Source organism: Labeo rohita, chromosome 11 (assembly GCF_022985175.1).
Source record: "Labeo rohita strain BAU-BD-2019 chromosome 11, IGBB_LRoh.1.0, whole genome shotgun sequence".
NCBI classification, from domain to species: Eukaryota; Metazoa; Chordata; class Actinopteri; order Cypriniformes; family Cyprinidae; genus Labeo; species Labeo rohita.
Genome location: NC_066879.1, coordinates 8,181,320 through 8,195,119, shown reverse-complemented (window position 1 = coordinate 8,195,119; position 13,800 = coordinate 8,181,320). Strand labels below are relative to the sequence as shown.

General features: G+C 34.2%; 1 protein-coding gene across 1 annotated transcript in view; it reads left to right on the top strand.

The window, feature by feature from the left end:
• Positions 1-13,800, top strand: part of wdr18 (WD repeat domain 18) — an 81,934-nt gene that overhangs the window by 14,775 nt on the left and 53,359 nt on the right. Inside the window, exon 4 of the mRNA XM_051122300.1 lies at positions 750-891. Coding sequence (XP_050978257.1) covers positions 750-891 — 142 coding nt within the window. The remainder of the gene's footprint in view (positions 1-749; positions 892-13,800) is intronic.

The window sequence follows — 13,800 nt, the reverse complement described above, 5'->3', positions numbered from 1 at the left end:
TAATTGATGGAAAAAACAAAAATTATTGTTGCTGTTATGCCATTAACTTGCAAAATGATTACTAAATTGTTTTCATTGCATCTAACAGTAAATCATTAGCATTTTTTAAAATGACTAGTTACTATATATATATATATATATATATATGTATATATGTATGTGTGTGTGTGTGTGTTTATATATTATATTATATTATATTATATAAACTAGTAACTAGTCATTTTAAAAAATGCTATTGATTTACTGTTTATAGTTAATAAATAAATATAAATATAGAAGTGAAAGTACTTGATGAACATATACTGTATGTGGGGAGCTCAGTATCATTATCTAATTTTTTTAACCAAGATAGCTTTTAGAGGCTTATATAGATGGAGAGATGGATGGATAGATGGATAGATAGAGATAGAGAGATATATCCATATAGATATAGATAAAATTGTAGGATGTGGTGTAATATCAAGAATTATTGAATATCCTTATAAACTGGTACTTTCAAGGTCAAGGCACTGGGTTGCCATTGATTTTTGTTTAGAGAGAAACTGAATATCAATCTTAATATTTCACTTACACCCAGTGTGTTATATTTTAATATTTCACATTCATCAATTTTTAATTAACTCATCATAGCACAAATAATATGAGGTAGATATGATGGCACTCGTGATTAATTGTTGTTGTCCTGAGCGTATCGTTTATAAAAGACTTCATAACGGCGTGCTAATGAAAAATTGTGTATTGTGTTTCAGCGTTGTTCAGTTGGATTCGTCCCGCACACCAGAACCGCGTCACATTCTTTCTCGTCACTCCCTCCCCATCACCGACATCCACTGTGGCCTAATGGGACCGCAAGCCCGTGTTGCCACCGCATCCCTGGACCAAACCGTTAAGGTGAGTTTCTCTCGGTCTCTCCAAGTATGGCGTGAAGGATGTAAATGACATTCATTACAAAAGCTGAAATTTATATGTATGTTAGCGCTATTAAATAGAATAACCGCGATTAATCGCGTCCAAAATAAAAGTTTGTGTTTATATATTATATGTGTGTGTACTGCGTGTGTGTGTATATATTTTGGATGCGATTATTCAATTTGACAGCACTAATTTAAGTTATAGCAATTATAATCTTTTAATTTCAGTGCAAGATCAATGCATACGTTTTTTATGCATTTTTATACACCTGTTATGACCATGTTAACCTCCATAACAAAGAGGCACATAATTGATTGTTTGCTTTCAATTCAATTTAAAATCTTAATAGTGAGATTAATGGAAAATGAATTTTTGCTGCTTGTACAGTTTAGTTAATTAAATGAGCTACTGCAACATATGTTTATATTATGTTATATTTTGGCAATATTTTCTGAGTTCACTATATAAACACAACATAATGTAACATTATGTAATTATATGAAATGCATATAATACAATTAAATAATTAAAAACAATAGAAAAATAAAATCAATATAAAACTATAATAGCCATTGTTTGGTAAAAATTGTTTGAACTGTAGAAATGTATTAAAAATATGTATATAAAAAAAAAATGTAATGTGCAAATATTTCAAATTCTTGTTAAAATAGAGCAAAGGAACATTGAGTGATTGTACAGACTGTTCAAACAAGCCTTAATTTAATGATGCAGCAAGGTTTTCCTAATGCAATTCATTGTTTTTTATTTTTGTGTAGCGTGTAAATCAATCATAGATCAATAAATAAATTAAATATATGCTTCACTGTTCATCTTAACATAGTTAGAGTTGTTTAATCCATCTGTTTGTGTCCATTTGTTGTTCTAAATAGCGTTTACTGTAAATGCCAGAGCACTTTAAAATGCATCTCCACATCTACCACCTACACATCTTTGTGTTTTTCTCATTCTTCATATGGGAATGCTGTTTTATCTTGCATAGAAGGCTAATTTAATATGCTGATGTCTTCATCGGTTCTGTTCAGTTTTTGAAAAATCACTTGAAAAGCATAAATATTTATGAATTCATATTTCTCTGTCGTACGCACCTAAAGCTGTCTCACTTGTAATCCAGTTTGTAGCTTATTTAACTTGCTAAACTCTCGTAATGGCATCACGAAAATCGGGTCATGAATGGGGTACTTGGCTTGAGATGATGTGCTGTCTTTTCTTCCTTGTTTCATGTGGGAAGATGCTCTTAAATTAATGTTTGCTGTGATGAGACCTTGGATTGTCATTCAGGGGAAGGTTTGCATTCCATTTGCGCTTGTTCTTTGTCGATGTGCACTTTTTATAGACCTTGTTAGGCATTTACAAGCCTCCTGTCTTCCAGCTAAAACACTTAAAACGGGGTAATTTTGTTTTAAATGGACAATAATGCGCGCTTCTCCTTCCTCAAGTTCAAAACTTTGCTGAAATGTGATTTTCCTGCTAATGAATGTGACATAGGGTCAGTAAGTGTCTGGCCATGATGTAAAGTGTATATGCTGCAGATGCTAGTCCCTGTGCTGCTGTTTAGGCAACATGGTTGCTTTGACTAAGAAGACCCATTCAGTATTAGACACTGATGATCTGATGGTTCACACAAGTTTAAAACCATACTAGGGTCGACTGATAAATGGTGTTGATTGGCTAGTAAATTAAAAAGGTTAAAGTGAGTTTACCCCAAAATTAACATTCTGTGTTCGCTTGCTTACCCTCACGTTGGTCCAAATGGAATTTTCTGTTCCCCATAGACTTCCATAGTATTTTTTCCATACTATGGAAGGCCGTAGGGACCAAAAAAAGTTTGGTTATCAACATTCTTCAAAATATTTTCTTTTGTGTTCAACAGAAGAAAAAAATTCATACGGGTTTGGAACAACTTGAGAGTGAGTAAATGATGACAGAATTTATATTGCTTGACTTGAAGGCATTACATCATAATTAAATAGACATTTCAAAAACTGCCATTGCAAAATAATTCTTGCATTTTGTTAAACTTAATGAGTTAGGTATAATCCACACTAATTTATTTTGCAGTCCTAGGTGCGTGTTTTTATTTGTTATTTGTGTGTTTGTTTTTTTTGTTTTTTTGAGTTGCTGTTTATTAGCGCCTCACACCAATGTAATTGTTAAAATTGATTAATTGAATGAATTTATTTATTACATCCAGATACAGATATTTATAAGTTTGGGATTGGTAATATTTTTTTTAAATAATATGGAAAGAAGTCTCTTATGCTCTCCAAGGTTGCAATATTATGAAATATTATTACAATTTAAATAACTAAATATTAATAATAACTATTAAATAAGTTATCTGTTTGAATATAAATGAAAATATAATTTATTTCTGTGATACAAAGCTTAATTTTTAGCATCATTACTTCAGTTTTCAGTGGCACATGATCCTTATAAACATGCTCAATAAATATTTCTTTCATCATCTTCATCATCATCATCATATTATTATTATTATTATTATTATTATAAATATTATGTTATATATTATATTGAAAACATTTTGTTTAACATTATTGCGTAAACCGTGCTACTTTTTTTCAGTTTTATTTGATGAATAGAAACAAATGTATTCAAAACTGATTTTTTTGTTTTTTTTTTAATTAGTCATCTTTACTCTGTGTCAATAAAATTATTATGTCTTTGGTGAATAAAATAAATATTTCTTTCATCATTCATCATCATATTATTATTATTATTATTATTATTATTATTATAAATATTTCAATAAATATTTCTTTCATCATTATCATCATCATCATCATCATCTTATTATTATTATAAATATTATTACATATTATATTGAAAACATTTTATTTAACATTATTGCGTAAACCGTGCTACTTTTTTTTTCAGTTTTATTTGATGAATAGAAAGTTAAATGTATTTGAAACTGATTTTTTTTTTTAAATTAGTCATCTTTACTCTGTTTCAATTGAATTATTATGTCTTTGGTGAATAAAATAGGGCCATAAAATCCGTTCTATTTTATGGAAGCCTCTCAGAGCTTATTTTCAAATCCAGAGTATAAACTGCACTTTTCAGATCAAACTCCAGGATGAGAAACTCCAAACCAGAAGCATCAAAATATCAAAGAAGGCACCAGCAGCAGAGCGTCCCTCCAAGGTCATCCGGAGATCGCCCTGTGTACTCGCTTTGAGTGTTTCCTGTGTGATCATTGAACCTCAGCGATGAATAATTTCCAGTCCTTTATATTGATACACTGAAGAAGTGGAGGACTTATTTGATCTTCAAGCCCGAGTAACACTTCAGCTCTCGCCGCCGATCTACTCGTCACGTCTAACGAAATTCCGGTCTGATTTTGGATGAGTCTTTATTCCTGTTGTCATTGACATTGCTTTGACAGGATTACGCCAATAATCAAGCCCATTATAAAGAAGCCACGGGCATGACTGATCTACAGGCTACATGCTCTGAGGATCTGTCATGAACGACTGGCTGCTTAGTCTTTGTTTAAGCTGGAGGTGTGCCCGCGGCGCCACGGCGTTCAATGTCACACTCGCTGCACTCTCTCATTACCCACAGTCCCCCACGGGGCTTTTGCAGGACTGCTTGCTGTCATCGCAGAGTTCTAGTGAGGAGAAATGGGTGAACGGGGTGTGGGTGAGGAGGTTACCTCAGGGTAACTCAACCCTGTTTTTCCCAGGACCGTGAACCGTTTCCAAGATTGTTGTCAGGATGAATGTCCTGACAAAACATGCTCGTAGGTCTCGTATAATCAGCCTCGTCTCACGCTGTCCGAAGCCATTTGAAAGCTGTGGCTGCCGTCAGGGTCTCGCGACCGATCTATACCCGAATCGATCATCCGCCCCACCCAAGGAGCCAGCGATTTAAAAATTTGTTTGTGTTATCCGTGGGAACGCATCTCGCGCTGTTTAATTGAGCCGAGGCTGTGACACGTTCTGCTCTCGGCTGTTTTGAGTGATGCTTGTGTCTTGGGCTTCCCGTGTAGATATTGTCATGGCTGGTTTAAGGCTGATCTTTATCGGCTTGCTGCTGCTGTGGAAGATAGCAGCGGGTTGCGGTATTTTGACACTATTCATCAGCCGTCGTCTTGTTCTAGACAGCTGGATGTGGATGTGAGCGCATCCGAAAATGAGCGTGATACCCCCAACATTTATAAATAATAAATCAGAATAAGCATTTCTTCTGCCAAGTAGTATAGTTCATTAGTCTAATTGTAGACTGTCAACAGTTGCCAAACAACTTGGTGCATTAATATAGAATCCAACTGATGTGCGGTCACAGGTTCAAGTTTTTTTGCATTATGTTTTGGCATACAGAATGCTGTTTTATCTACTGTTTTGATGAATAAAAATATAAGCATTTTTATTCAGCAAGGATGCTTTAAACTGACAATGTTACAAAAGATTTATATTTCAGTTTTTTTTTTTTTTACTTTCTAATCTTTAGAAAATCGTGAAAATCAGTTTCCACAAAGATATTAAGTAGCACAACTGTTTTTAACATTGATAATAATCAAATGTATTCTTGAGCATCAAATCACCATATGATTTCTGAAGGTTCATGTGCCACTGAAAACTGAAGAAATGCTGAAAATTCAGCTTTGCATCACAGGAATAAATTGTATTTTAAAATACATTAAAATATAAAACAGTTATTTTAAATTGTAATAATATTTCACAATTTTACAGTTTTTACTGTATTTTTGATTAAATAAATGCAGCCTTAGTGGTAATTTTACCTTTTTTGTTTTAATTTTCTTTATTCAAAAAAGAAAAGAAAGTTTTATAGAATTATAATATTGGCCATTCATTGGTTAAATGGCCGCTTAATCAGCCATTACATGGGGTGGGCGATATAACGATAGACACAATAATGGGTAGAAATTTTCTAAACCGGTAGAAATTTTGGACTATCATCTCTATCACGGTTACACGCTTAAGTGATGTTGCTGTGCTGCATGGTCATGACATGTATCATTTACATGCAGTTTCAAGCATTGTGGTTTAAAAACAAGTGATTTTAAATCGTTGAAATGCAATCAGCAGTAAAAGAGAACTCATTTCGCTGTATGCCCGTGGTCTCAAAGAGACTCTGACAGTTTCTGAGCACTGTTAGAGAGGCACAGAGCGCTATAACAGAGAGTTATTTTTGCTGCTTTATAGGCTTGAAAACATGTAACAGTATATTGGATCCGGGCAGCTCCTAAAGTGACAGCAGCCTGATATTCCTGTTTCTGTCATTAATTTTAATCAAACAACAAAAAAAGATAAAATATATATATTGAAAAATATATATATTGAATTTACACAGTGTAGAATATACAGTGTTTTTATATATATTTGATTACTTGTATGTACAATGTATGTAGCATTTCTTATTTGTTCTACTGTACTCTTTTGTCCTATTGCTTGTAATTAGTTTCTTATTCTTATTTAATTGCTGACTGTTTACTTAATTTGCTTAAAGGAGAACTCCACTTCCAGAACAACAATTCACAAATAATATACTCACCCTCTTGTCATCCAAGATGTTTGTGTCTTTCTGTCTTCAGTCGTGAATTATGGTTTTTGAGGAAAGCATTTAAAGTTTTTTTTCTCCATATAAATGGACTTCATTGGTGCCCAGATTTTGAACTTCCAAAATGTAGTTTAAAAGCAGTTTCAAAGGGCTCTAAACGGTCCCAGCCAAAGAAGAAGGGTCTTATGTAGCGAAACGATTGGTCATTTTTTTCAGAAAATAATTTAAGCACAAAAGCTCATGTAGCACAGGCTCTGGGATGCACGTTCACGACGCTACGTACTATTGAATCACATCAAAAGGTCATGTGGAACGTAGGTGAAACTACAGACCCAGTGTTTACAAAGCGAATGCGTGAAGACTAAGGAAATGCAAGTAAGTTTGTAAACACTGTTTCCAAAAAAAAAGGAACAACAATGTCCTCCTCTCAAGTTGTAGGAGAAAATAAGATGGAGTTTTTCGCCATACTCAGTACACAGACAATGAACTTACACGTGATTCGTAGTAGTGATGGGAAGTTCGGATCATTTTACCGACTCTGACCTTTGAGTCTCATTCAGCAAAATTAACAAATCTTTTTTTTCGAGTCATTTCGTTCATTTTAGCAAAATATAATTAAAATGTTACGTGTTACTTCCCTAACACATCTACTGCTTACACAAACGTTGATCACACTACAAACAAGACAAAACTATAATGCTATAAGAAACAGAAAAGATTAATTAATTGTTTACCTGGGTCTTTAGTCTATGATTAGTTCACCTCACCTCTTATCTGACAATTTTTTGGGTTTGAGTCATTCGTTCATCACGTGACAGCCCCATAAGATGAACGAACGACTCGAAAAACTCAAAGACTCAAAACAGGTGAACTAATTCCAGTACAGAACCTAATAGGATGTTGCGCATGCGCGATTGAACAAATCACTCCCCGAGACAACTCGTTTTTCCAGAGTCACATTAAAGATTAGTTCAAAATGAACTAATCGTTCAAGAACGACCAATTACTAATTCGTAGCATCGTGGACGCGCATCCCAGAGCCTGTGCTACACAAACGTTTGTGCTTAAAAAGTATACAAATTTTTATTTGTCAAAAGAAAAAAGAAAGAAAAAAAAAAAAAAAAAAGGGCAATCGTTTCACTAGATAAGACCCTTCTTCCTCGGCTGGGATCCTTTAGAGTCCCTTGAAGCTGCATTTAAACTACATTTTGGAAGTTCAAAATCAGGGCACCAATGAAGTCCATTATATGGAGAAAAATCCCGAAATGCTTTCCTCAAAAACCATAATTTCTTTACGACTGAAGACAGAAAGACATGAACATCTTGGATGAAAAGGGGGTGAGTACATTATTTGTAAATTGTTGTTCTGGAAGTGGACTTCTCCTTTAATTTAGACTAGTATTAATATTTTTTGTGATCTTAACACTGGTGACAAGAATTATGAAATTTCTATGGTATCAAAAATAACTATATTGTGATATACCATTCAGGGCTCTACAGTGTAACCATTTCAGCCGCATTTGTGACTAAAAACTACTGCGTGCAACTGAAAAAATATGTATCGCAGACATATCTCACAAATCCTTTCATAAACAGTGTGGAGAGAGTGTAAATAAGAGATTCATTGTGCAGTGTAGAGAGCTTCATTGATTATAATGGAACTTTGTGAGATTGCAATGAACTAAGATGAGTGACCGCTTTTAATGATTTTTAAGGGAGTTAGTAAATGAGATATTGATTTAACACAACAGTTAAATAAACAAGAAGTTAATATTAATTGACTTACATTGTCTGAATATAACACTATTACCTGATTTCGGTCTATTTCATCATCAAAAATCGTTTGAAACAAATCACAACTGAGCCGCTGCTCATCTCCATTCAAACACAGCAGTGTTTTGTTTAGGAATGAACGTGCGTTTTTAAACAAATTTAGTGAGTCAATGATTCAATTTCCCATTCACTTGCTTTTCCTGAGTAAATCACCCATTAAAGCAAATCAAATGAATGAATGATTCAGTAATTCAATTAGTGACTTGCCACCACCTACTGGTAGTTGCTACTTTAGTTTCATTTTTAAAGTATCTTTTTAATTATTTAAATCATTTAATTTTTCTATATTCAAAATTTTATATTTAAAACTTTCATCTCAACATAAATTTATGAATTTGATTGCACCCTTGCCATCTCAGAGCCTCATTAAATGTGAAAATACACTTTTGTGTTCTTCTGTGCCACCTCGGTAGTAGAAATTTTGTTAATACTGATTTCATTTGATTGGTAACTTTTTCTACTTGTACTTATTCTGTTGTTTTAATTAGAAGTTTTAAAAAGCATATAAAATGTATATTTTTGAAAAAAATTGACATAAAAGATGACATACTTTTAATAAAGTTCCATAAAAATTCCATTACAAAGTTAAAAACAAAACTCTCCTATAAATCAGTTTGGGTCAAATATCACCTCGTAATGGGAAGTCTAATGTTTTATCAGATTTTTTGATTTTTGATTAGAAATTTTGACTGTGCTCCTAAAAAGACAAGTAAAATTATTCATATTGTGATATCAGATTTTGGTCATATCGCCCACCCCTAATCAATAAGGATCACAATATCTATAGTTTGGGTTAAACCATTTACTTCTAAACTATGTACACTATTTACCTTGTCTGATTAATTTAATTGCCATTGTTATGAACCCGTAGAACACTGTGACTGCAGGATTTGTTGTTGTTTTAAAAATGACTGTTGTAAACTAGTTTGCAACGTAAGAGTGAGTCTGCAACAGTTCCCTAAGTGCTGATGAGCTTTTTCAAAGACAACACAAGGCAGCAAGGTGCTAAGAGAACTTAAACTTTGTCATCTGCATTCAGTCCTTCCATCCATCCGCCACTTTACTGGCCTGTGAACGACAGGGAAACCTTTCTGTTAGCTGAACCAAAGAGTTCTGAAGATCCCTTCTAAATTAGATTGAAATGCAGCCAAAATCTTCTGGAAAGCATTCAAATGCAATAGTCCTTCATTTGATTTTGGGATAGATTCATTTGCACTTGAAGTGGTCTTGTTACCAACTTAGCTTTCATTAGTCATTGTAAGCTTGTAAGCTGTTAGTGTGCCAATCTGTCCATCAAAGTTTTTATCATTAACAAAAAATAAAACACAAATGAATCCTTAATTCATTAATTGCTCACTCTCGTGTCATTCCAAACTGTAAGACCTTCAAAACACAAATTAAGATATTTTTGATGAAGTTCTTGAATAAAGTCGTTATTTTTGTTTCCTTTGCGCACAAAACACGGTTGAACCACTGATGTCACATGGACTATTTTAACAATGTCCTTGCGCCCTTTCTGCGCCTTGAGTGTGTCAGTTGCTGTGTATGCAGGGTCAGAAAGCTCTCAGATTTGATCAAAAATATGTTAATTTGTGTTCTGAAAATGAACGAAGGTCTTATGGGTTTGGAATGACATAAGAGTGAGTAATTAATAACAGAATTTTCATTTTTGGGTGAACTATCCCTTTAACCCTCTGGGCCTCTTTGGTCATTTTTGACCGAAAAATTCATATTTTGAAATTTTAAAAATTGTAGCTTCATCGGAATTAGATGACACTTGGTGACTTTTGGACATGGACATGATTCGGATATGTTAAAGGGTCCCAAAAAAAAAAAAAAAATCACACTTGACTCCTTCGTGGTCAAAAATGACCGACATAGGAAATGAATAGGAAAAATACGAAAACTCAGAGAATCTTTTGGTGGTACCAACTACAAATCAGCTGCTGTGCAGAAAAAAAGTACACAGCAATCAAGGGGTGACACTCTAAAATATCAAGAATGCAAAATAGACACCCGTGTACACACACACAGACAGAAACACACAGACACACATAGAAATTAACTGATAAAAATGCAGCAGAGCAAATTTTGAGAATATGTGAGATGGGGAGAGCAATTTTCTTGTATTTTAATGTTTCATTGTAATCATAATGCAACCTGACATTTATCTAACCAAAAATATCTAAACCTTGGCAAAAAGTAGTCTTTTAGAATGTCTAAATGTATATCTAAAAGCAAAACCTAATAAAATATGTTAAGAAAAAAAAGAAAAGGTAATCCAAAAGCCTCTGTATATATGTATAATGTTGTGTATACTACACAGGAGCTTACACGACATTACCAAAATTTTTATTTTTTAATGACACCAAATGGCACAATTATCACTTCAAAAAAATGGATTTTAAAAGCGTTCACTCTGTTTTAATGTGAAATGTTGCATTTATTGAAAAATAATAATAAAAAAAATTATATAAATAAACATATATTAATTCTAATGATTTAGAAAAATAGCCCATTAAAAAAATTTATAAATACTGCATATTGTCATAAAATCCTCTTAAAAATTCTAAATAATAATCAAAAAATATTATTGAAAAATATTTTACGATGATTTTCCTGGAAAAAAAAACAAAAAAAAAACGTTACATTTCAAGGCTTCGGTCACTTTTGACTGCGAAGGAGCCTAGTGTGACTCCCAAATGAAGACGACCAGAGGGTTAACTTCACTAAAACTGAAAACCAAATTAGGAAATAATGCTAAATAAACTAGTGGGTTTTTCCAAATTATAGGCACAGGACAGGAACAGACATAGAGCTTCTTGTTGCTTTTGTACAACAACCTCAAAAATCACTACATATCTATCTACTAAATGAAAGAGATAGGGTGAAGATTGTTGATGCAGGTTCAATGTCAAAGTGGTTTTGCTTTCAAGTCAAACGTCTGATTCCTGCCCCGGCTTCCTTCTCTGTTTGAACCAAGGCTGTTTATGAATTTCATATAGGTTTATATGAGGTCAGAAAACTGATTTCTGCTGGCCTTGAATGGAGTTCGTCTTCATTTTAATGGATAGTGGCTTGACTCATGCAGTATATTGCATTTTATATATATAAATAAATACAGCCTAAAGGTATGTGAAATGAATAAGCTATGTAGAAAATTTAGGAAATGGCATTGAAAGTGCAGTCTTGACAGAATTTAAAGGCCAATTTTTGAATGTGTCAACAAGTGAATAGGCTTTTTGTTTGTTTATCAGCATTTCTTGCGTACTTTTTAATTAAACTCCTTTTAAACCAGTGGAAACTGTTGCGTTTCAGACATATAGAAGCTCAAACGCCACTTATCAGTGCTATGAAGCTCTAAACAGAATAGCTTTTTCTGGTATTTGTTGACTTCAGTCACTCCTTCCCGTTTGTGCTCTGTCTCCTTTAGACAAAGTGGTGGCCATCAGATTCCCATCAATCACGTTGATCATTTTGATGTTTAATCCGTCCCACTGTTGTTCATTAGTCATCTGAGCTCAATAGCATCGGCTACAGTGGATTACAGCCTGTCAGTCATCGCAGATGAATTATTCCGTCTGTCGTTGTTGCGAGGGGATTCTGGGAGGTCATGTCGCACGAAGAAACGGGCTTGTTAGCGCAAGAGGGATGGAGAGGTGTCTCTGTGTCAAACTGCAGAGTGATCACTTTTGGGTGTTTAATGATGGTTAAAAACGTCTGACGTCTGCATGGATTGACAAACTAGACCAGAGTTCAGCCAGGAGCTGCCCACACAGATGCACCGCTTGACCTTTGACCAGTGCATTGGACAGCCTGATTTATTAAATGGTCAATTAATTTTGTTGAACATCACATGACCTTTGCTCTACTTGCTTAGAAGGAAGCTTTCATGCCTGTGGTTTCTCATGAGGGCTTACGCAGTTTTCGAGGTTTCAATTGTGACTGACTGTACTGGCCGGGCATGTTCATTGGTTTGTATTTGAGCATTTAGAAAATCAGCAATGGATGATAACTATATGGCAGACAGCGTGTATGGCGTCGTGTGGGTGAGCGGTTTGCTGATGTCAACGATGTGGATCGAGTGGTCCATGGTGGCGGTGGGGTTATGGTATGGGCAGATGTATGTTATGGACAACGAACACAGGTGCATTTTATGAGATACCGTGACTAGATCCCAAGTTTTTTTCCTCTCTAGATACCGCCATCATTTATGCACATTTTCCTAAAATGTGCATAAATTATTAAAAGATTAAATGATATGGTTTCTGTTCTGCATATCTTTTCTAATTTCAGTAAAAGTGGCTATGTGATAATGGGCAGTTTCCTTTCACTCTTTTCATTTTATTACAGGGTCATGGGCATTGATCCTCTTCAGCCAAAATTATTTTACGGTCAGTTTGTCTTCTTTATGATGTGGCATCAATCACGCTGAACCTGTGCAGGGAAGGGCAGCGGTGCTCCTCGGTTAAATTCTCGTTGTACAAGCTCACAAGCAGCATGTTCTTGCTCGCTAAGTAAAAAAAACTTCTACTTTAACTTTATATTTCTATTGATTGAAGATCTTTTACAAAGCGGCTGTAAATTTGAGAATAATGGTTGTTCTCCTCCCTACAAGCTCTGCAAGAATAGACCTTTCACTTGGACTAAAAGTTTGTGTTGTTGGCTCAGCAAACTCACTGCAGAGAACTTGAGCTTTCCAACACTGAGCTTCTGAGCTGTCTAATGTCCACTTCAGCACTTTCTCTGAGACGATAGCACTGCATTACCCGCCAACCAATGAGAGACCATCAGACTTTTTGGCAAAAGTGTTACCATTAAGCTGGAAAGCTGGAGCGGAAGTGTGCAGATGCTGGAGAGACAGAGGTCTTTGTGGATTTTATCATCCTGAGGGAAGCACAGTCCTGACCTAGACAGAGTAACGATTACTGAGAAGTCTTTTTGTATTCACTCTTATCTGTCTCTTTATTCTTTTCTCTGTCTGCCTTTCTTTGTGTCATTATTTTTTTACAGATTAATCAATGCAATGCCAGAAAACCTAACGATTTTACATAGTTATTTATTTAGCAGTACACAAATAAATTATTAAAAAAAAAAAAAAAGAAAATAAATCTTTAATACAACTCTCCTTTGCAGGGTTTCTGCAGGTCTTAAAAAGGTCTTTAAAAGTCTTAATTTGTGCTTTTCATAAATTAAAAGGTCTTAAACCAGAGCAGAAATTTTGATCATTTGATTTTTGCTCTTCGACCGTTTTGAACTTACAGGACATTTAGAGAACGTGTTGACTTATTGTGTTCCTTTATTCCAAGATATTTCTTAAAGTTTCTTCCTTTGGTCTTGAAAAGGTCTTAAATGTATACCTTCATAAAACTTGCAAAAACTCTGTCTATGATGAAAGTATAAATCACCTGATTCACTGAAAGATTTGTTCACAAATCTCAGTCTGTTCACTTCTCTCATTAACAGAGGACAATTTTTTTTTTTTTTTTT